The sequence below is a fragment of the Ascaphus truei genome, chromosome 3, assembly GCF_040206685.1.
Source record: "Ascaphus truei isolate aAscTru1 chromosome 3, aAscTru1.hap1, whole genome shotgun sequence".
Lineage (NCBI taxonomy): Eukaryota > Metazoa > Chordata > Amphibia > Anura > Ascaphidae > Ascaphus > Ascaphus truei.
Window position 1 is genome coordinate 210569101 of NC_134485.1, and position 24409 is coordinate 210593509.

General features: G+C 43.2%; 1 protein-coding gene across 2 annotated transcripts in view; it reads right to left on the reverse strand.

The window, feature by feature from the left end:
- Positions 1-24409, reverse strand: part of RABEP1 (rabaptin, RAB GTPase binding effector protein 1) — a 64223-nt gene that overhangs the window by 7481 nt on the left and 32333 nt on the right. Inside the window, exons 5-18 of one of the 2 annotated variants that reach the window (XM_075590009.1) lie at positions 23474-23593; positions 21874-22009; positions 17804-17982; positions 15522-15644; positions 14631-15095; positions 14011-14115; positions 13166-13282; positions 12449-12547; positions 11395-11535; positions 10121-10310; positions 5789-5800; positions 2522-2577; positions 1764-1862; positions 1013-1129 (exon numbers count right to left, since the gene is read on the reverse strand). In XM_075590009.1, coding sequence (XP_075446124.1) covers positions 1013-1129; positions 1764-1862; positions 2522-2577; positions 5789-5800; positions 10121-10310; positions 11395-11535; positions 12449-12547; positions 13166-13282; positions 14011-14115; positions 14631-15095; positions 15522-15644; positions 17804-17982; positions 21874-22009; positions 23474-23593 — 1959 coding nt within the window. The remainder of the gene's footprint in view (positions 1-1012; positions 1130-1763; positions 1863-2521; positions 2578-5788; positions 5801-10120; positions 10311-11394; positions 11536-12448; positions 12548-13165; positions 13283-14010; positions 14116-14630; positions 15096-15521; positions 15645-17803; positions 17983-21873; positions 22010-23473; positions 23594-24409) is intronic. The other variant, XM_075590010.1, reaches the window with a different exon arrangement.

The window sequence follows — 24409 nt, forward strand, 5'->3', positions numbered from 1 at the left end:
ACACACACACACACACACACACACACTGTGGTAATGGTTGGTGTTTCTCAGAGCTTGTTGGGAATCTGTGTATTTCAGAAATAGTGTCCCTGAAAATTCCTTGATGTCTTGCTTCCCCACAGCCTAAATACAAACTGGATGTGCCACTGGTAGTCTGTCCAAGGGCAGATGAAACCTTCAAAGCTCAATGTCCTCCAACTGCCAACTATTAGTGGTACCACTAAAGATAAGCGAGTCTAGATTAGGTAAATCCAAACACCCATACATTTTCACGATCTGGATTAATTTAAGCCCCTGGTTTGAGTCTGCGTGCTAGGCCCTAACTGAAAACAAGGGATCTTGTGGCATTCACCTCTTCCTATCTTCACCTGCTGCCATTTTGTGTCAGCGATGGCAGGGGGAAGGTTGTAGTGTGTGAGAAGTGAAGAGGCTGGAACAGAGGGGCAGAGAGGGAGACATCAAGGCCATTTAAAGCTCCTTTAAACACCATGAAGTGACACATTAGTGACACATTAGTGACACATTAGTGACACATTAGTGACACATTAGTGACACATTAGTGACACATTAGTGACACATTAGTGACACATTAGTGACATTCTGGTAACTGGGGGAGGGAGGTGGGCAGGTTACCAGTACTGAAAATAGTGCAGTACAACTCCAGAGGACACCACAGTTCCATGTGGTCAAGAAAAAAAAAAAATAAGGGGGGGGGGGGGTATTGCTTTAAAGAGTGCAGATCTGTCTTATGCCTTTGTGTGGTCCTATGTGCTTTTATGTTATTACTGTTTTGAGACAATTATCAACCTGTGAAAATTATGTTTTTATATGTATAAGGAAACATTCAATCACGTTATTAAAAAAGGTAAACTTCTGTCTGAATATCGCCTATTTTTAACCTAGAACATAGATTACGGATTTTAATTAAATTTAGGCCCAGATTTCCTGTTAATGCTCCAGATCTCCTCTGCTAAAACCTACGTTAGAGAAGAATACATTTGTGTCTATTTACCTGCAGGGTCTGAGACAGCTTCACAAAGTCTCTCTGGACTTGCTCACTCACATCCAACTCTGTCTGTAGCCGTTGTGCCTTATTCTTTTCTTCAAACATCAGCTGTTCAAGGCTTGTCTGAGAGAGAAGTTTGCCGTTAGCTCTGGCACACCCATTCCACATAGGGACTCAACTGGTTATTAACATGAGTTTTATGGTTGTCAGTGCCACAGACTTTAACTCTTTAATGCTGGAGTCAACGACATGATAAAAATCTTAAGGCTAAAGGGAAGCAAAAAAAAAAAACGAGTATAGGCAATTTAATTTCTGGCTTTCCTGGTTTAAAAGAGCAGCCTAACTGAAAACCCACAAACATACTATATTGTCAATTATCTCATTGAGGGATATAACGACATAAGATTATCAGGGGGAGGAAAAAGAAAATGTTAGAAACAGTTAAAAGTATATTAGGCTGAAAAGATTGGGAACCCAGTCATTTCAAAGCATTCCAAGCCAACCAGCACTAGTGTTATTTTTTTGAAAAAAACAACTAATTAAATATCATTTCAAATGTATTTATTCAATACAAAGTCAAACCATTACTTCCTATGAGAAAAATAAAAAAGTGGCAGCCACATTTGTATTGTTCTAAAAAATAAAAATAAAATAAATAACCATAAAAAAAGGGTAGGGTCGTTAAAGGGATTTAAAAAAAGGCTTGTTGAAGGACATCATGTACCAGATGAGGCTTTCTTCTCCACATGATAGTTACCTTGGCCGCTGTCTCTTTCCTAAGCTGATCTTCCAAGGCGTATTTTAGTTCTTGTACGTTACGAAGCTCCAGTGTCCTCCTTTGCAAGGTGGCCTCCAACTGAGCAGCCAAGAACAACAAAGCCATTATTTTGTTTAGGTTTGGGGTAGCCACAAATACTTTCTGTTCAAACTGCTTTTTATACGGCAAAGTGACCTTACAGTTAAGTAGTCAAGAGCTGAATGACGGGATATAATTGATTGAACCGCTAACAATGCCATTAACTTATGGATAGAGACAGTTTCCTCTGAATGACTGATGTGTACATACGGGCACTGGCTGCACTCTACAGTTTGAATATGTATCCAGAAATGGGCTGTGTAATTAGTACCTAGGACAAGTCACCCAATAACGGATTTCATGAATTTAGTCTCTATCGCCGATGCCTTAAACAGTCAGGGTATTTTTTAATCATTATTGATAAATCTCATCTGTGGCAGGGATTCAGAAACAGGAGAGTTATTGTATATCTTATTATCTCCACCCCAGTGAAGATACCACGGTCACATTTATTCAAGCTCCCTCCATGTCAGAAGTAACTAAAGAGAGAAAAATTAACCTGTATTTGCAGAAGGTAAGGAGTCCTCAACAACTTGCTTGATATATTCAACTTACACTATACACATATTAACAAGAAATCCTTCAAAGAGAGCACACAATACATGTGCCCCATTAAAACATGATTCTTGAAATGAGATTAGTGTAAGCCCAGCCCTTACCTGCTCCTTCTCTCCTTGTATTTTGTCCAGTTCAAGTTTTAAGCTTGAAATAGAAGCTGTAGAAAAAGAGGAAAAAAAAAAACTTCTAAAATTGTATTCTATTGGAAAAAGCACCTGTAAAGTTTATTTACAGGGTCATAAAACATAAAAACACAGCCATAAATAGATGGACCAAAACAAGAGACAATGGAATCCTTATTCAGTTCCTCTTACTATGTATGTTACAATGGGTTATAGCTTTGTGATGAAAAAAAGTCAAATGGTTCACTTTCTATGAAGAACGGACATATAAGAAACCTTTAATTTATAAGTGTCTCAGAAGTACAATAGCTTTGCTTTACACACAAAAAATAAAATTTATATATAATTTACATACATTTTGAAACCTCCAGTGTTAGCATATAGCCAGTAAGGAATATCACTTGTGAGCACAGTCATGTGTCTTAGGTTGGGGCCATAGAGGGGTTGTCAGTGCTGGACCGCGCTGACGCTGAGGCTCGCCTGCTGAAATCTGCGCGATTTCATGCCCATGCAGGCGAGCCAGCGGCGCGATCGGAGGCGGGGGGAGACTGAGGGAGGTGGGGCAGTGACGTCGCTGGGCCAATCGCCCGCGACGCACTGACTTCCACATCACGGCGCCGTGACGTTGACGCTGCTCTGCGCAAATTGGATGTTTTCAGCCGACAGTGCTCTGAAAAACAGCTTGGCTGTCAGCTGAAAAATCCAGCGCCTCAGCACGCCTGCGGACGCTCGCGTGAGCCCCCTCTCAAGGCATCCTCATTGAGGATGCAGGGGCTCAGCGCGGAGCGTCCGCACGGCTCAGTGCGGCCTGTCCTATGGACTCGGCCTTAGGCTGCGTCCATAGAAGCACCGACAGTGCTCCGCCACGCTGAGGCTCGTCTGCTCAATCAGGAGCGATTGTATGGACTTGCAGGCGAGCCAGCGTGCGCGATCGGGAGGCGGAGCACTGATGTCATGAAGCTAATAGCCCGCGAAGCGCCAATGTCACGGCGCCGTGACGCTGCTTCGCTCCGGTTTGGTGTTTCAGCCGACAGCGCGCTCAGATACAATTTCTGATGTCGGCTGAAAATCCCAGCGTCTCAATCTCGCGGGAGCCCCCTCAAGACATCCTCATTGAGGATGACGGGGCTCATCGCGGAGCGTCCGCACGGCTCAGCGCTGTCGGTCCTTCTATGGACTCAACCTTAGACAGGTCTGCAACCCCGCCTTTCAACCATCATCACCTAGCATACAGTGCTTCCACTGCAGCAAAGGATTCTGGGAAATTACATGCAAATGAGCATACGTGTCACCTTTTGCCTACAATCCATTTACATGGAACCCATATAAGCAAATGCTCTGCTGTTCACACAGTTTTAAGCACAGCATGGGACTGGCTTTGCATGTAGTCCCATGCGGTGCTTAAAAGCTTTGTGAACAACAGAGCATTTGCCTATAGGTGTTCCATGTAAATGGATTTCAGGCAAAAGGTGACATTGCGTGCTCATTTGCATGTCATTTCCCAGAATCCCTTGCTGCAGTGGGAGCACTGTATGCTAGGTGATACTGGTGAAAGGCAAGGTTGCAGACCTAAGACATGTGAATGTGCTCACAAGTGATGTTCTTTATTGGATATATAGATATACAGACAGACAGACAGACAGACTATTAGATGGTGCCCAGTGCTGTAAAATAAGTCACTAGAATAGGAATGTTAGATCCAGAACTCAAACAGTAGCTTGTGCAACTTCTCTACTAGACAGAGCACACATTGTGACAGACAGGGTACCATGCATGTAGTATTCGGTGGGACTGACTGCCCAGCTGAATGATGATTATTACTTTACTTCTACTATGCCAACCATTTAAACTACATAGGGAATGTACAATACATGGCGATTTAGCAATCACATTCACCCAATGCAGGTGTCAGAGCAATAGATATAAAATGAAAGCAATGAATGCTTCAAAAAAGGTTAACGGGTAGATGATTATTTTTGGTTCTGGGTTAAAATAGAGATCAGAGATAAAGGGCAAGAAAAGCAGAGGGGATAGGGTGACCAATGGGTCAAGTAGATAGGTAACTATGGTCAAGTATGTAGGTAGCATATTATGTGATGATACAGGTTTCATATTCATGGCAGGGATAGGCAGCTTCTGCTTCATCTGCTCTTGCGGTTTAATTTTCTTCATGAATGCGGTTTGCCACAATCCAGCTTCTTTCTGTGAATCCACAGATCCAGTATAAGGCCTTGGCCATGTTTGGCGCTTGCTGGCGGAAGCGTGCTGACGCGTGCTCCCGCTCAGCACTGAGCCCCTACAGCCGCAATTAGAGCGGCTTTAGTAGGGGCTCACCTGTGCTTCCGCGCGCTTGCGGAAGCGCAGGTCTTAGGCCTAGGACATAGTAAGCGCTTATTTGCTGCTGCTCGCTCTCGCTTGCTGCCGCTCGCTCTAACCAGGAGCTTTTTGCTGTCCTGACAGAGGAGATAGGGTTTTCAGGCGGTTCACTGCAGTCGCAGGGGCATAAAAATAGAAATCCTCACGCAATCAATTAAAAAGGTTGTTTATTGAGTGCATTGGCACAGAAAATACTCTGCTACATAGATAACTCTGACGCGTTTCGTCCGCAGGTAGGGACTTTGTCAAAGAGCTGTTAGCAGCTCTGGGACATTTCTACCTATGTAAAGCAGCTCTGGGACATTTCTGTCCTGACAGAGGAGACAGCAAGCGCGTGAATATATTTATCAAAGTTGCACAATGTTAATAAATAATTTATTCTCACGTCTTTTTTTTTAATTTTTAAAATATTATATAATACACACACACACACACACACACACACACACACACACACACACACACACACACACACACGTTCCCCAGTGACACAAACACACAGACAGCTACCAAGTGACACACACAGTGATACCCGCCTCCCAAGCGCTTGCTGTCTCCTCTGTCAGTACAGCAAAAAGCTCCTGGTAGAGCGAGCGGCGGCAAGCAAGAGCGAGCAGCAGCACCTAAGCGCTTACTATGTCCTAGGACTTACAGTAATAGGGGCTGCTACATCTTCACTAACCAACGACCAATTCATTTATTTGCTGCAGCTCAGGGGAAGATAATGTGTGCTACTTCTGTATCTAAAATCAAAAGGCTCCCCTTCCAACTTGTAAGAGACCACCTTTATAAAACCTAACACACACACACAAACACACACACACACACACAGACACACACACAGACCAAAAACACATGAACTTATCCTACCTTCTAAGATGTCTGTATATTGACCAGTGACAAGAAAGGAAGGAAAGAAAAGAATATACATAAGAGAACAGAAGATCAACAAAGTTAAGAATGAAAATCAGACTTGGGAAATAAAATAAAAAGGATAGGGTGGTAATAGGACATACTTCAAAAATGTCTCATCTGTCTCTTAAAATGTCAGCCTCAAGAGATCCAATATTGTTGGTTGCTCGAGTTACCAAAATGGATCAAAGAAGAACCATCAACTAACTGAAAATGCTGCTGGTGACATTTGTGTATTTTAGTAGGTCGCACAAAATAGTCAGATATGTATCTATTGTGTTCGTGAAAAAGAGGTGTTGTCTAATAGCGCTCAAATCTAAGTTGTGATCTTTCAAATACAAGATCTTGGTGAACAATATAATAAAGTGAATTTTCAGTGATTTAAATAAATCTGATAGTGTTCAGTGACTATAAAAAGAAAAAATATATATTATGTGAATTAATATCTTTGTACGATGCTGCTCAACCTCAATCCAGGATTTCTTTCTTAATCCTCATTATATAGCGATGTCACAGCTGGTTAGGGAGCGCAATGATATGAAAAAGAAGAAACATATACAAAATAGTGCAATATGTCTGCAACTTCAGGTAAGGAATCTAAATTTCATTCATCCAATGAATTGAATACTTACAGATTGAACTGTGGCAACATGTATACATAGGTAGCTTTAAAGTTGCAAGTTTGTTTCTTTACGTCAACCCCAATGTTGTGCGGTTCAGGGAGGTTTCTTTAACGCTCGCGGTGGTTTGGAGTCAGTCGGTGATAGTCAGTCTGTTAGCTTCGACTCCTGAAGAAACCTCGGATGAGGAGAAACGCGTAGAGTGTCACCAAAGCTATCACCGACTGACTCCAAACCACCGCGAGATTTCCCTGCAACCCGGAAGTACGCGAGCCGTGAGAGACGCGAGACGGGAACCCTCCAGTGTATCGAGTGAGGAGACTGCTTCGTAACCTCTTGTCGGCGACGTAGATCATTGAGATCAAACTGCTTTATTAACTTGGGAACCATGTGAGTGAATCTGGCATTATTTTAATCAGATATAAACTTGTATACAGTCTACACCAGTGATTCCCAACCGGGTCTCCGCGGAGCAGTCCCAGGGGTTCCGCCTGGCCGCCCCAGCGGTTTCCTGGCTCTCCCCGGCTCCCCCGCTTTTCTCCCAGGTTTCCCCGGCTCTTCCACTCCCCCCCTTCCCCCCCCCCCGAGCCCGCACACAGCCGCACGTGTGTACCATTTTTGCGGAGAGGGCAGCGCAAGCGCGAGGGCTTGTGCGGCAGGCAGTGCTAAGACTGGAGGCGGGGGCGGGCAGGAGCACTCGTGAGTCTGTGCAGCCTGTCCCTGATTGGAGAAGCGGAGAGCCAATCAGAGGATAGCGGGGGCGGAGCCTACACCCTGGCGGCCCAGAGAAGTCTGTGTCCTTCCTAGCAATAAGGTAAGGACACAGATTGGGGGATGTGGGAGGGGGCAGGGTGACAGGGTGAGAGGATGGGGGGACGGACAGGGTGAGAGGATGGGGGGGCAGGGTGACAGGATGGGGGGACAGGGTGAGAGGATGGGACGGGGGGCAGGGTGAGAAGATGGGGGGTATAAGATGGTGATGGGGCCAGCCTGGGGAGATGAGAACATGATGATGGGGGATATTTTAAATGTATTGGGGAGGTGGGGGTATTTTTTAAATATATTTGCAGGGAGGTGGGGGTATTTTTTTAAATGTATTTAGGGGGAGGTGGGGATATTTTTAAATGTTATTTGGGGGAGGTGGGGGTATTTTTAAAATGTATTTGGGGAGCGAGGGGGTATTTTTTGTGTGTGTTCGGGGGGTGGGGGGTGGGAGGGGGGACGTGGGTACCCAGTATTTTTGGACAAGCCACCTGGCAACTCTAGGGAGATGGGACATGCAGGGGGGGGGGGGGGTATATGAGGGAGATGGGACATGCAGGGGGGGGGGGGGGTGATGTGAGGGAGATGGGACATGCAGGGGGGGGGTGATGTGAGGGAGATGGGACATGCAGGGGGGGGGTGTGATGTGAGGGAGATGGGACATGCGGGGGGGGTGATGTGAGGGAGATGGGACATGTAGGGGGGGGTAATGTGAGGGAGATGGGACATGTAGGGGGGGTGTTGTGAGTGAGATGGGACATGTAGGGGGTGTTGATGTGAGGGAGATGGGACATGTAGGGGGGTGGGGGTGATGTGAAGGAGATGGGACATGTAGGGGGGGTGATGTGAGGGAGATGGGACATGTAGGGGGGGGTGATGTGAGGGAGATGGGACATGTAGGGGGGGGTGATGTGAGTGAGATGGAACATGTAGGGGGGTGATGTGAGGGAGATGGAACATGTAGGGGGGGTGATGTGAGGGAGATGGGACAAGTAGGGGGGGTGATGTGAAGGAGATGGGACATGTAGGGGGGGTGATGTGAGGGAGATGGGACATGTAGGGGGGGTGATGTGAGGGAGATGGGACATGTAGGGGGGGTGATGTGAGGGAGATGGGACATGTAGGGGAGGTGATGTGAGGGAGATGGGACATGTAGGGGGGGTGATGTGAGGGAGATGGGACATGTAGGGGGGGTGATGTGAGGGAGATGGGACATGTGGGGGGGGGTGATGTGAGGGAGATGGGACATGTAGGGGGGGGTGATGTGAGGGAGATGGGACATGTAGGGGGGGTGATGTGAGGGAGATGGGACATGTAGGGGGGGGTGATGTGAGGGAGATGGGACATGCAGGGGGGGGGAGTGATGTGAGGGAGATGGGACATGCGGGGGGGGGGGGGGGTGATGTGAGGGAGATGGGACATGCAGGGGGGGGGAGTGATGTGAGGGAGATGGGACATGCGGGGGGGGGGGTGATGTGAGGGAGATGGGACATGCGGGGGGGGTGATGTGAGGGAGATGGGACATGCAGGAGGGGTGATGTGAGGGAGATGGGACATGCAGGAGGGGTGATGTGAGGGACATGAAGGGGGGGTGATGTGAGGGAGATGGGACATGCAGGGGTGGTGATGTGAGGGACATGCATGGGGGGGTGTGATGTGAGGGAGATGCGGGGGTGATATGAGGGGTGCTGGGGGAGATGATAATGATGATGATTTTACCCGTGCCGCCCGATTAAAAAAAAAAAAAAAAATGTATTGGGGGTGGGGGGGAGGGGGGGGTCTTTTAAAAATGTATTGGCGGGGTATTTTTATTATGTATTGCGGAGTGGGTTTACATATATTTAGAGGGGTGGTGTTTTTTGATATGTATTTTGTGGGGGGGATTGAGTGATAGTGGGGTAATTGACGGAAGGCAGGAGCAAGCGAGAGGAGAGAGGGGGGGGGAGTGAGCGAGGAAAAGAGGGAGTAAGAGTGAGACGCAGGGGAGATAAATACATGCGAGGCGGGAGGGGGAGGAGAGTGGGTGAGACAGAGGAGAGAGAAATACATGGGTAGAGGGTGGGAAATAGAGGGGGCTCGTGAGGGGTGAAATTAATCTAAGGCCGCGCTTATAGTGCCGGCGACGCTGACGTCATGCTGCGTTTGCTAGAAAAATCAAATTGAAGTGACTTCCAGCGATCGCGACCAAGCCGCAGCGCCATCCTGTCGCTCCTACTATAAGCGCACGCGACGGCGTCAATACATTGGTTTTGACGCGACGTTGCCAGCACTATAAACGCAGCCTAATATGTGCCAGCCAGATAGGGGTTCCCCAAGATTTTTCAAAATACTTCAAGGGTTCCTCCTAACAAAAAAGGTTGTGAATCACTGGTGTACACTATGTCTGCTCTTTTCTCTTATCACCGCAAGCGTTAAAGAAACCTCCCTGACCCGCACAACATTGGGGTTGACCTAAAGAAACAAACTTGCAACTTTAAAGATACCTTTATACACATGTTGCCACAGTTCAATATGTGAGTATTCAATTCATTGGATGAATGAAATTTTGATTATTTACCTGAAGTTGCAGACATATTGCACTATTTTGTATATGCTTCTTCTTTTTCATATCATTGCGCTCCCTAACCACCGTGGACATCAATGTATCTATTGTGTGCATGATTTAATTAAGAGAACAAGTGTTTTTCTTTTATTATGTATAAATTGGAGATTACAAAACAGATTTTTTTTCCCCCTAAAAGAATACACAATTTTGTGCTTTCATTTTTTAGTTCATGTTTGCTTAGAGAGCTTAGTGCAGGCAAAGTTTCTAAATGTATACATTTTCTATATAAAAACGCATTTTTCTTGTTTTTTTAAACTCAGAAGTCTTTGTTTACACAAGTTTTTTTCTTCTTCTGAAGCGTACCTATCTCCTCTTTGCAATTCTCTATTTCAACTTGCAGGGTTTCCTCAATATTTTCCTTCTGACACTGTTCGGCTTGAATCTGTTCTTTCAAGAATAGGATTTCGGCCTTCAGCTTCTCTTCAAGGTGGTCGGATGCAGTCCGGACACTGATAATATCCTCACGGTACTTCAACACCAGTTCGTGGAGTTCCTAAATGAAGGGGGGAAATAAAGTCCTTCAGGAATTTTGGAAACAGAATGAGGAGACCATATTATAAGCACACATTGTAAGTCACGTTATTACCATGGCAAGCACAGTGTCATAATTAGGGATGAAAGAAATTGGAGCATAGAATTAAGTAAAGGAATCCATTATGAATGGGGCTCGCCAGTGAAGAAGTGAAAGCAATGCTCAGCTCATGTAATACGAAGCTCAAAAGGGAATCGGACAGCAAACTCATTCATTTCATGTTACATATGGATTTGGTTCTGACCTCGTCTCGCACACCTGGCTTTTGCAGGAGGTTTTGAGCCTCGCTCTTAATCTAGGCAGCGGTCTCTCACTATATAAGAAATATTGTACGAGCGCCTTTATACAAATCTCTTGGATCTATATGCGCTCTCCCACCTGAGTCTGTACTATTGCTGTACATTAGAAATAAAAATCATTATTCAGTGTTACCCTTTCCATAAACTAAATGGACTGTGAGAAAAGGAACCTGCATTAAGTAAAAGGAGTTAAAGTACAATAGCATCACTCTGATTCACCCTCTCAACACAGCCACCAAATTACATTTCTCACACAGACCTTTCATTCCTTCTCCTATAAAACGACATGCTCGCTATTATTAATACCCAGTAACTACCAGCTGTCAAACGACAGTACTGATAAGAAAGGTGGCAGATTCTGTTAGAGGACAGAACTAAACGTTTATAAATGTAATTTCCCTTTTAAAACGAATGATCAGCAGCAGCTACTACTGTACTTAAGAATATATTGTATCTACGTTGTAATGTATTTAAATTCCAAAGAGGTTTACATTTTACTCTATGCTTCTATTATATTATCAGTTGCCGGGTAGATGAGTAGAAATGAAGTGATTTGGCCAAAAGCATACAGCGTGCATGCAAGGCTGGAATTGAAGTCACAAATTACCTCAACTCCCACTTAATACAAGTAAATCCTGCCAGGGAGGAACAATTGCTGCCATCACATAACAGATGTTTTCACTCAATTGTATTGCACCCCAAACAAAGCATTTTTACAGACATGCACGGGAGTAGGAAGTGATTACCTCAATGGTTTCAGGTAGGACGAAATTCTCTGCTAGCTGCAGTGATACGTGCAGGACATGCATTCCTTGGAGGCTTTCATTGTCCCTCTGTAGCCTCGCTAGTTCTTCGGAGACTTGCTCTCGTGAATGCATCAGTACAACCTCAACATAAAGAAAACAAAATCCTAAATTAAACACCGGCATTTATGTTATGTCCGATGTTTAGTGTGTTTTATGTCCGGCCCTTGTTTAGCAACTGGATTTGGCTGCTTTCTACCACACTCGCCACATTTAAGAACATTAAAATAGATTTTTCTTAAATCGCGCTGACAGTGTACACAGTGCTGTACATAGTATTTTGCAGGCACAAGGCGCCCCTGCCCCGTAGAGCTAACAATCTAATTCTGACGCTTGAGGCACAGGAAGATAAAGTAACACAGAGTGGGCACTGGAATTCAAACTGGTTTCACCCACTTCAAAAGACAGTGATTTTTCCACTGATCTACTCAAGGTTTTTTTTTTTTTTTTAAATGTTTTTCCTTGTTTTATAGGCGTTTATTTTTTTATTTCTTTTTTTGTTTCTCAAAATCAAACAAAAAAAAAATGAAAGAATTATAATGCTATAAAATAACATACGCAAATAAAAAGCTAAAATAATTAAATATTATATAGATATAGCATAATAAATTACTGAATTACATCAAAAATTCCCACATTCAAATTAAATAATTTCCCCCACTGCAGTTCTTAACATGTAACATACTTGGCATATAGATTTAGACAGCCACCGAATTTAAGACCAAAGTCATGTCTCTCAAGAAATACACAGGACGAATACTAAAAGTTGCACTTCCAGCTGTTCACACACGACTAAGGACTTCGACGATGACGAGAGATGACGGTTAGAGTTTTGGGAAAATTCGTAATGCCAGCCATCTCTAAAACCCTATAGTACTCTATCAGTTATAGTTATCAGTGTCCCTTAATAAAGTAAGGGAGAATAGTACAATATAAGGATGCACCAAGATTCTGTTTGCACTCACATACTGTATACATGTTTTATTTGTGTCCTTACCATTTGCTCCTGAACACTCCTCTTTGCCACAGAAAACGCCTGTTGTAATTCACCGAGCAGTGTTTCAGACTCCTGAGCTCTGAGCATAAGCGTTGATATCTAGCAGCCAAACAAAAATTCAATACACAGTAAAACATTTTTAGTTAAGACAGTACTCGGCGAAGGAACGATGGAAAATACGCTAAGAAAGTCAAAGGTCCGTGGAAGTATATTCACTAGTATAAATTGCCACTGTTGCTCATTAGCAGCCATTCAAGTGAATGTTTATAATGAATAAGGCCCATTACCCTGCAGTAAATAGTACCGGGACAAAAATACTTTGTTCTGAGTACGCAATAAAAAACACAACCAGTGATCTTCACATTGCAGCACCATTGTCATCGAGTTACCCCCACTTCAGACAGTTTTCTTTGATTTGTTTCCCCCTTCCATTACAATTTGGAAATGACATCCTACTGGGTGTGTATACTACTTGATAACACAATGAACATTTGGGCAACAAACAGGATACTCATTTCTGGTGTAGCCATTGTGACCTACAGAAAACATGGTTGCAAAACTTGCAAAGGGAACCAAAAACAGAGCAGGACTAGAGTAAAACAAAATATATATACATCGAAACTACTTACTGTCTACTTATTTCCCTTTACAAAACTGCATACATAGTAAGATTTTTTTCCCCTTGGTACGATGATCAGAAGTAACCAGTAGACGCACCTGGATACTGGTATCCTCTGTGTTTTGCTTCAAATAATCTTCTAGCTCCTGTTTATCTTTCAAGCTTTTCTCCAGCTGGTCGTTTGCTTGTCTGAGCATCACCTGCAGCTTTTTGACCTGAAGTTTTAGAACACAAGCACAAAGCATTGGCTTCCAGTCACTGGCATATCAATGCTACAGCATGATAAAGGCAGGGGAGCACAGAGGACATATAAAAACACTATAACCATGGTATCAGTTTAATAAAGCTCTCTCTTACAAAAGGAGAACTATAAAAGCCAAATGTTATCTTTTGCTGAGGGTTTGGTCTCATACCAAATATGAAGGACTCTTAAATGTTGGTATCCTGAACCCATACAGGCATGAACCAGCAGCTCCAAAGTGAGCACAGAATTTGGCAGCATATAAGGCTGAGCTTATAGTGCAGGCTACATTGTCGGCGACGTGACCTGTGACCTCACCCGTCGCCAAAGTTGTAATTCAGTGTTTGCGATGTCGCTGGCTGCAAAGGGCGGTGACGTCAGGCAGAGGCTATGTGATTGGCTTATTGCAGTCACGTGTTGCGGCAAATATCACAATCTATTGACTTCAGCGATTTTGGTCGCTGTGTCGCGCCCACGCCGGATTACATCTACTTGTTTTGACGCTGCGCGCCGTTTCTGTAGCCGCACTATAAGCGCAGCCTAAGAAGCACCAGAGGACCGACACAAACACCGATACTCACAGTATATAAGCAGTCTGTGATACTCTGAGGTGTTGGAGCATGCTGTGTGCCATCAGTGGTGCCACAGGCACACGCTTCCTATGTACCACAGCAGAGAGGAGTAAGGTGAGAAAGCACTTACTTGATCTCTAGTTTCTGCCTCCTGGGTTTGGATCCCCTGCAGCTGCTTCTCATAGTTGGAGCACATATCACAGCGTCTGCCAAGCTTGTTCCCAGCTGTTTGCACCTGTAAGATGCCCAACAGGACTGGTGAAATGTGGAAATGGCACAACGCTTTCCTATACCATTTTCTGGCAGATGTGCAGGGAACGTATTGTCACATTGTCAGAGAAAGAATGAACAGATACAAAAATCGTGGGCAGGGAACACGACCTGTAACCTCACTATGCAAAGTGCGAAGTATGCACTGGAAACAAGCATTTGTTTTTCATTTACTAGAGGAGTTTGTAGGATCCTCAGAGCATAATAAAAATATTAGGAGTATATTGAACATACTGAATAGAATAAAAGGCAAACGTAGGCTTTGGCACAAAATGAGATCTGACCGACTTCCTTAAGGTCAAACAGAGCAGGTTCTGGGTCTTAGACCAGGATGTCCTGCACATTAACAATAAGGCCACTCCTTTGCCCCACGTTTACTATTATTATTACACTGTTCGTTACTAGCATTGCAATGCTTCAGGGAATTATACGCAACAACCCTGGTGAGACCTAAATCAGCATCGGTCATGCACAACTCACCTCTTTCTGCAGTAAATTCCACTCAATCTCGCTAACCGTGCGATAACCAGAAGGAGAAACGTACGCACATTCTATGCTCTGCGTGACGCTCGATAGCAAGGAGGCCGTCTCTTCTTGTTCAGGAGTCATGGCTTTGATTGCTTTCTCCTGATCTTTGGTTAGCATGAATCCGCTTGGCATATGCAGGGACCCGAGGGATGAGGTGTCAAAGTTCTCGGACGCAGAATCTGCTCCAACTAAGGGTCCAAAATCAGACTCGTCAAGGTTTCCGGCTGATTTTGCTTTGTTGTTATAGCCCAGTGTTTTTGTGTGTAAAGGCCCCGATGTTCCCAGGCTGTCCGTAGACTGTGCCCGTCGAAGTCCATCTTTAAACATGTCATCTTGTTTATTAAAACACTCCCCTTCGTGAAGGACCACGTCTGTGTCTAAAGAATGGATCGAGCCATGTGTGCTATTCATAGCTTTCTGAAAACAAATAAAAGTAACAGTGACACTAGAACTCATCTGAACGCATAAAAACATTAGGGTCACGTAAAGATGGTACTACAGCTGCAACACAAGGTTGAAAGAGGGTGCATCATTTTGCAATGGAGAGTTGCGTCGAGGACATATTAAGAAGTTTTAAAACAGACTAATATTTATTGTCCCAAATAGTCTAATCTCATATTTGACCCAAGGAGCAGTAGATTCCCAATTGTTCCATCACAGTGACCGTGTCTTACCAACAGACTCTGAGCTCTGAGCTCATATTATAATAATGTCTCCTCGTGTGATCTTGCAGGTGTCTTCCCCCTTTGAACCTTATAACATCCTACTAAAATGCACACTGCAATTATAAAATAAGTAAAGTCTAGATGAAAATGTTCACTTTATGTATTTTTTTTCCAGTACCTCTTCGTTTAGTAGATTTGTAAGCAATTCATTCTGCGCAGCTGAACTAGCTCCTTTCATTTCCTCCTCTTCCCCTTTTTGCTTCCTCTCTTTTCGTTTTCTGATTCTTTGCTCATCATCTTGCTAGAAAAGGAGAATTTATTTCACATTACGTAATGGATAGAATAAGGAACCTTGTGATTCATTCGGTCAGTCCCGGATACCACATATTATTTAGCAGATTAGGTGGACTACACACAGTAAAGTACATTGCACATGTGCGCATCTATGTACTAGCTTTTTTTGCTCCGGGTAGCGTCATGTAATTTTTAAAAAATAGGTATATTTGCGCAAACAGGTGTTAAAAGGGGTAGAGCAGTGATGCACGTCGCACTGACGTAAATGGTATATACTATACAATCATTTGTAAAGTTATATCAAAAAGAGTAAAAAAAAAAAAAAAAAAAAAAAACTGTGTCCAAAATTGGACTTCAGGGTTAACCTAGTGTAAATCCTACAAACTCTGTTTATATTATTAACGCATAATTAGAAGTGCTATGTATTAACGAAAATTATTATTTTTGACGCAGCACAAATGTTTTATTACAGTCCCAAAACTTTATATTTTCACAGCAGGTCTATTATAAAACATATTAAACTAAGAATTAATATTTACTAATGCTAGTTCTAAATAATAAATACACAATATTGCTTTATTTTAAATTGCATGAAGCGGTATGCAACAACGCCATGCACCATATGCAACAACGCCATGCACCATATGCAACAACGCCATGCACCATATGCAACAACGCCATGCACCATATGCAACAACGCCATGCACCATATGCAACAACGCCATGCACCATATGCAACAACGCCATGCACCATATGCAACAACGTCATGCATCATATGCAACAAAGCCATGCATCATATGCAACAAGTCACATAACGACCGTACTAAATCCCACGCAAATCGGATTACGCTTTGTACTACTTTTTAGCACTACGATCTGGACACAAAAAATGATCATGTAGTATATGGCAGGGGTGGCTAACTCCAGTCCTCAAGGACCACGACAGGTCCGGTTTTAAGCATATCCCTGCTTCCGCACTGGTGGCTCAGTCGTTGACTCTGCCACCTATGCCGAAGCAGGGATATCCTGAAAACCAGACCTGTTGGTGGCCGTGGAGGACTGGAGTTGGCCCCCCCTGCGGTACCGTGTATGGGAACCTTTTAGGTTCTTGCCGAGGTCAGTGCCTACAGATGGTGCGATTCAGTGATTACGGTGAAGAATGCTGTGCAAGTGGCAGTATCACTAATCTGCCATCAAGACTCCAGACATGAAGAACTCTGACGCATCATTTCCAAGTGCTACGGATTTAAGAGGCAGCATGAAAATACTTAAAGCTGCAGTTCAGTCAATATCCTGCATGTGTGTTTTTTTTTAATAAATCAGTTCTGTAGTAAGAAAAAATACTTTTAGCATTTTCTGTTTTTAAAAAAACAACTTTGAAAGACCAATTTTCTTGTATTCTATTTTAACAGCCATTTGCTAAGGCACTGCCCCTTCATGTCCTGTCACAAGCCCTGGCACGCCCCTCTGTGAGCCCTGCCCTCCCTCTAGCACATGTCAGTGCAGGAGTGCTCATGAATTTCATGAGCTTCCACTAACAGACAAGCAGAATATAAACAGATCCCTTCACTAATTATGTCACCAAATTTCGACCTATCAATACATGGAGAACGAATTGACCTGCAGCTATACAGTTCTTTAGGTAATTGAGATTGCACACATGAAACTATTGAAGAAAAAATAAAATAAAATAAAAAAATAAATAAAAAAAAGACTGAACTGCAGCTTTAATTCAGCTTTCCTAATCCATCGGAAAACAATAAAAGAAATGCCTTATTCTAAAAGCGGATATATTTCTCTTTCAAGGTGTTGAAAGTTGATACTGTGTGTGAGCCAGAGTAACTCACAAAATATGCAATGACTGTATGTGAACAGAGATTAAAAAACAAATAAAACAAACAAACAAAAAAAAACCAGTCCATAACAAATGACAATGTGGTTACAGGAGGATTATATTACAAAATGTCTATTCTAATCTTGAGGTACCTTTACAAGACAACGTATTAGATGACTAATTCAATAAAACACCCACAATCCCCATCTGGCTTCTTTTCATATAGAACACTGCGCTGCTGCAGGAAAGTCTCCTTCTAATCGCCCTTTGTTCTGCACAGGTGTTTTACATTGACTCAGCTCAGTAAACAGACAAACGACAGCTGCTTCACCTGGTCTTTCTTCTTCCTTTCTTCTACTTGCCGCAGTTGCTCAGTGGACAGGACAAACTCCATGCGCTTCATGTCTTGCATCATCAAGCGCTGGGACTCCAAGAACTGGTCGTTGGCTTTCTGCCACGTGTGCTTCAGCTGGTTGTGCTGCTGCCTCTCCTGCTCCAAGAGATGGCAAACTAACCCGAAAGAACAACAAAAAGACATCAATCATTGAAGTGGTACGTCTAGCAGACGCAGACAGCTGATCTGATAGCAAAAGGCAACATTTTGATAACAACCCAACAATGCCTTAAAAAAGTGCATGACTATAAAAACAACGTTTTGTAATAAATGCAACATTCTAATTGACTTCTGTAAACAATTCTAGCCATGCTAAGAGCAAAAATGTGTCTGCTTTCCTTTTTTGAAACGGAATTACATATTGTATCTCTAAGTCCGAGTCCATAGAGGGACAGGCCGCGCTGAGCCGTGCGGACGCTCAGCGCTGAGCCCCTGCATCCTCAATGAGGATGCCTTGAGAGGGGGCTCACGCGAGCGTCCGCAGGCGTGCTGAGGCTTTGGAATTTTCAGCCGACAGCCAAGCTGTTTTTCAGCGCACTGTCGGCTGAAAACATCCAATCAGCCTGAAGCGTCAACGTCACGGCGCCTTGACGAGAGTGCGTCGCGGGCGATTGGCCCAGCGACGTCACTGCCCCGCCTCCAACCACCTCCCCCCCAGCTCCCTTCGCGCACGCTGGCTCGCCTGCAAGTCCATGGAATCGCGCAGATTTCAGCAGGCGAGCCTCAGCGCGGCTCGGAACTCCTCACCCCTCTATGGCCCTAGCCTTAGGCTGCATCCATAGTCCGCAAGACATCGTGAGCACCGCAAACAAAAGGCCGTAAGGAAGTAACAGTGAATCACAGCTGATCTTTCACGCCTCCCCGTCGTGTCTCCTCCTCCAGATCCCACAGGCCAAGGATTGCCTCTGCAGCGGGCGCATACTATATTCAAGGCCTTAGATGCCCGTGAACAGGGGAGTGTTTATAAATCAAGTGTTTTAAGCAGTATCGGGCGCTGTGAGCTGCTGCACAGGTCAATGAGAGGGGAGCAGAGAGCAGGCGAAAGAGGCATGACTGGGGTTGAGAGTTGCTCTCCATGACGTGAGGGGCTGCTGTGCAAGTTTGCGTCAGCGTGCTGGGGTGCAATTGGTGAAACCTGCCCTGCGTGCAAAAAACATCTAGTTACTCCTCTGTTGACACTGGTTCGTTTTGGTCCTACAAGGAACTGCCCTCTTTATTAGAAATTTAGCCCCCATGCTTCTAGCAAGGCTCGTATAGTGTTAGGCACATTTTATGCTATAGCCAACCTTACAGAAAACTAGCGAGGCAGCAGCATATAAATCCATCTGTCATGCTATGCAAAAAGGCAACCTACATCACAAATAATAATCTGACCAGATAAAGTTTGCAGCGAATCGGTACAATGATACTATTTGTCGTTATGGCCCTTCTTGCGAAAGGTGCTACATGGGCTTGAAAACACACCTATTTTTCCAGGGTCGTGTACGATGAGAAAAATACAATTCTCGCCAATGTGGCTACTACATTTCTAAAACATACAGAACCCCTATAAGCTCATATTGAACCCCCAAAATAACACACACGTCACAGAGGAGTGCTACTGAGCATGGCAATATATATTTAAAACCAGAGATAGAACATGAAAAACAGACAGAGCCCAGTGCTACATCCATTGACACAAAGTCTCTGTGTTATATATATATATATATATATATATATATATATATATATATATATATATATATAACACAGACACTTTGACACATATATACTCTTTGGCCAAAGTGTCATAAACCCTTGAGCCCCTCCAAGGCAGACCACGTCTCAAGGGTCCCAACACTAATTGATTGCGACAAATCTAATACAGAGTGCTTTTCCTGATATTATACAGGTTAATAAGAGCTTCAATCAGACTTAGAACTATGCAACTAACTATAGATCATTCTTCCTGGTAATGTACAGGTTACAACAGACGACAGAAATGGGTTCCCAAAAAGAGCTTGCTGGGGTTCTGTGTTTTGTTAATGTACAGGTTATTAAGAATTTATATTAGTGTTAGGACCCTTGAGACATGGTCTGCCGTGAAGTGGCTCAAGGGCTTATGACACTTTGGCCAAAGCGTTAAACTAAAAGACCATTTTATTCAAAATATATCTATATATAGGCACTGTACCATGTATTTGTGTCAATGGATGTAGCACTGGGCTCTGTCTGTGTTTCATGTTCTGTCTCTGGTTTTAAATACTACATTTCTAACCTACTCATAACTATGACCATCATGCAACATAGCCAGAAAATATCAAGTTCAGAAAGAAATCCTATTAGTAACAAAATGTAGGGAACACCAATTATAAAACCAATAACTTCACTATAGCCACACGAGAGCTGTGATATGTACATCAGTACATCAGTGATATTCACATATCATAGGCCGCCCTGGCAGGAAAGTGGTTAAAGCAATCTGTAATTATATTATGGTGGGCTAAGATTACAGAACTGCTTTGACATTGATAAGTCCATTATCATAAAATGCGCCCACCCCCCAAAAAACAGCAATCCCCCCCCCCCCCTTTTTTTTCCTTTTCTATTAACAGGGTAGAAACTGGAGTCCCCCAGAGCTCAACCATACTATTTTCAGCTCTATGTGTGCACCCCCAGCTTCCCCCTCCCTTATAGGTTGATCTTGATGAACATGTGTCTTTTTTCAACCTTATCTACTATGTAACTTATCGGGTTTAAATATCTCCCAGGGAAAACAAAAACGCGGCCAAATCCCAGGCCTATAGGAAGCTGCAAAATCATGGACTGTGGCTTCCTATTGGAAAGCCATTTAAAAAACCTTTAAAAACCAGGAAGTAATACTGGTAATTTCACAGCTAAATCTCTCTGGGACAGCAGAGTCCCCGGAGCATGGTTCAACTCAATGTAAAAACAAAAATAGTGTTGGTTAGGGGTTGTTGATGCTTTAAATACTCAAACACAGGTTTTCAGACCTGTACCTTTGGAACCCACCCAACCAGATTAATAAACACAATCCCAGCAAGCGCAAAACCCCATTGTGTGTGTGTGTGTGTGTGTGTGTGTGTGTGTGTGTGTGTGTGTGTGTGTGTGTGTGTGTGTGTGTGTGTGTGTGTGTGTGTGTGTGTGTGTGTGTGTGTGTGTGTGTGTGTGTGTGTGTGTGTGTAAAGGAGTGCTACTGAACATGGCCAAATGTAAACAACAAAAGACGGAAATGCCCAATGCTACATCCAATGTGACAAAAATACATAGTAAAATACATTTCATTTTCAACTTGTATCAGTTGTTTGAAGGTTAGTGGCGCTCCTCCCATGGTTTAAGCTCACCCCACCCCACTTTTTAAAGTAGCAGGTTTTTTTCATGTTCCTGTGTGTACAGACCCACTGCTGTCATTCTCCCTCCATCAGAGGTAAATGAGAATTTTCACAGTAAGGCTGGGTCCACACAGGTGAAGACCGTGCGGAGGCGTGCGCACGAGTGACATCACCCGCGTTAAGCGGGAGCATTTTGTGGACAAGGTAGACACGCTGGGGGGGGGGGGGGTCTTCCCAGACCTCCGCGCGGTCTTCACCAGCATGGCAGAAGCCTTAGTGTTAGGACCTGCTTACTGGTCATGCCGTGACGTGGCTTGCAGGCTTATAACCCTTTGGCCAAAGGGTTTAACTAAATGACCCTTACTCACGAGAATATTGAAGTATTTTACTATGTATTTTTGTGACATTGGATGTAGCATTGGATGTAGCATTGGGCGTTTCTGTCTTTTGTGGGGATCCTCATAGACCTGAAGTTGCATGCATTATTTGCATGAGTGGGATATATTTGCAAATTCATTACCTATCCCACAAACATGCTCTGGGTGGGAAGTTCTGAGGACAGGTCTGAATACGAAATGCCTAATTTCTACTATATTCATTTAATAAAATATGGTTAAACATAATTAACAAGCTAAAACCATTTGTAGCTAGTTAAGTAATAAGCAAGTGGATTACCCTCATGTAGTTCTTTCCGTAACTTCTCTGCATCCTCCTGAAGCACAGATTTTTGAGTATTTAGGACAGCGACATACATTTCTAAATCAGTCCGACACGACTTCTCCGTTTCAAGATAATGATTCAGTTCTGTAACCTAACAAACAGACATAAGTGAGCACAAGTTATCGAGAAAGAAGAGACAAAAACTGGTGAACATAATGCAAACTGCATACACTACACAACCATGAAGGGTACTTTAAATGTGGGTGTATTATCAAAATGTTATTAACATTTCAGTCCCCATCCTGATGACAGGATGAAGACACCACAATCCAAAAGTACTTGTGTGTTGTTATTCTGTCTACAGTTTGCAGAAAGGGTGCAAATGTTATTTAGCCTGAGACATAAGGAATTTTTTCTTTAACATCCAAAACACCCGACATTGAAAGTGCATTAACAGTACTCCCATTAAACCAATCCTGGCTGCATTTCCCTGTTCAGTGAAACATCTTTGCACAGTCACTATATTAACCATGTAGAGTAACGTGGCGCCTTGGATCATTCTCATGGGGCAAACAGAACCAAAGAGTGCGACCAACACCCAAATGTAATCATGCAGCAAAAATGTTCAAGTCCGCTTATGTAGAATACAAATAGACTTCAATGGTTAAAAAAAAAAAGTTCATAGGGTTCTACTTACAAATCTTGTAATTTATTGGTGAACAGTCAGCAAATCTGATTAAGCTTCATCAGGGTCAGGGATGTACCTTAAACATTGACTGTTCACCAATAAAATAGAAGATTCGCAAGTAGAGCGCTATGAAGTTTTGGAAGCCTATTTGAATTCTAGATAAGGGAACATGTGTGCTACATGACTATATTAAGTATGTCTCTGCAACTGGCCTACTAGCTGTGGGTGTTGCTTCTCCTGTTTAAAGACATAGCTACTAAACACAAGAGTATACAAGAAGAGCCCAGACACACCCATGATTTAGGTGGTATGTTTAGTAGACACTGACCGTGATGCGCAGCACGTGTGTTTGCCACTGTGACTAAACTGCAGTTTTCATGATGAAGGAATAGTGCATGTGCTGTGGTACTTTAAGGAAGCTTGTGCCTTAAAGTTTAATACATTTTCATTCATCACTTTAATCCTTTAGCAACAGAAGAATGTGCTGTGCAGGACTAAAGAGCAAAGTACTGCAAGTCCATAACCAGAGAAGTAGTTCATTGTGTAGTTCTTGATTGCTTACAAATACAGAATGTTAAATTACTTGTAATGTTATTTCATGTGTATGTAGAAATACAGACTACTCGATTATTCATGTGGTATAGCTCTTATTGGTCTTGAAGCAGCGAAGATGGCACATGCATCCTTTTGCCTTTTTGCAATACCCAGGTATTCCCTGTACTTTCAGACTCGTGGAGATTCTCAAGGAGCAGTGTGCTATTGGTCTTTACAACAGGCACAGGCAAGACCACCCATCAATGCTGTAGATAGAGATATATCCTTCTGTGTATTGTCGAATGAATAACAGTAAACATAGGGAAGGAAGATTCACTTAGCCTTAAGGTTTTGACAAGGATGCAGAATGGAAAGACTAATTAGTTATGCAACCTTGGATGCCTCCAGATCCTTTATCCTGTCTGCAGCATCTGTCAGCTTCTCCTTTAAAGTTCCAATCTCCTTTTCCATGGGCATTACAACGGAGCGAAGCTTTTCTGCATCCTCTTGGGCCTGTAGTCAAAAGAAATTCATCATAGGCAACATAACCAGAAGATACACGCCGACATGTAGCCCTCAGATATCCATTAACTGCACAGCCTTTCACCGGCGAAGATTCTCACTGACCTATTCAAGTTTGATATTATTTATCTTTAAAACGTTAGATATGAATTATTCATTGCTTACCACCGTTGTCGTTTTTTACTTGTGCAAGTGATGAATCGACATATGCTTAAAACTTGCCCAATAACCGAGTCCCTCTTAGGATGAAACCTAATAACCGTGTGCGATTTAACTAAAATGTATGGTTTCTTCAATGTGGTGTTCTTATGTTTTTGGATGTCATGTATTCAAATATATTGACATGCATTTTAAAGGGCTACATACTGGTGTACTACTAACTATGCAGATTGCTTGGCAAAGACCATTTTGTAACAAGCGCAGCAAAATAAAAAAATACTATCATTCCCTGCAGCCCAAACAGCTGCCAGCAAAGGTCATACTGGGACAGTCCCTCTTAGGATGAAACTGAATGAAGGACAATGGCCTGCTTTGTACATTTTTAAACCTTTAATACCACGGTAAACAAAAGCTTTTTACCGTTTACCATTTTAGGTCTCTTGGTATAAAGACTTATCGTCAGTCCTTCAACCTATTGGTAAATTGTTATTTTTATGTTCTTTGTTTGTAAAGTAATTATTAAGCCATCATCATTTAAACAGATACATATGAGTAGCGGATATGGAGAATCCAGTGTTCACAGAGAAATGCCAAGTATATTTATTTTTAACACAATACAAAAGAAGTAAAACGGTTACTAAAAGGGTG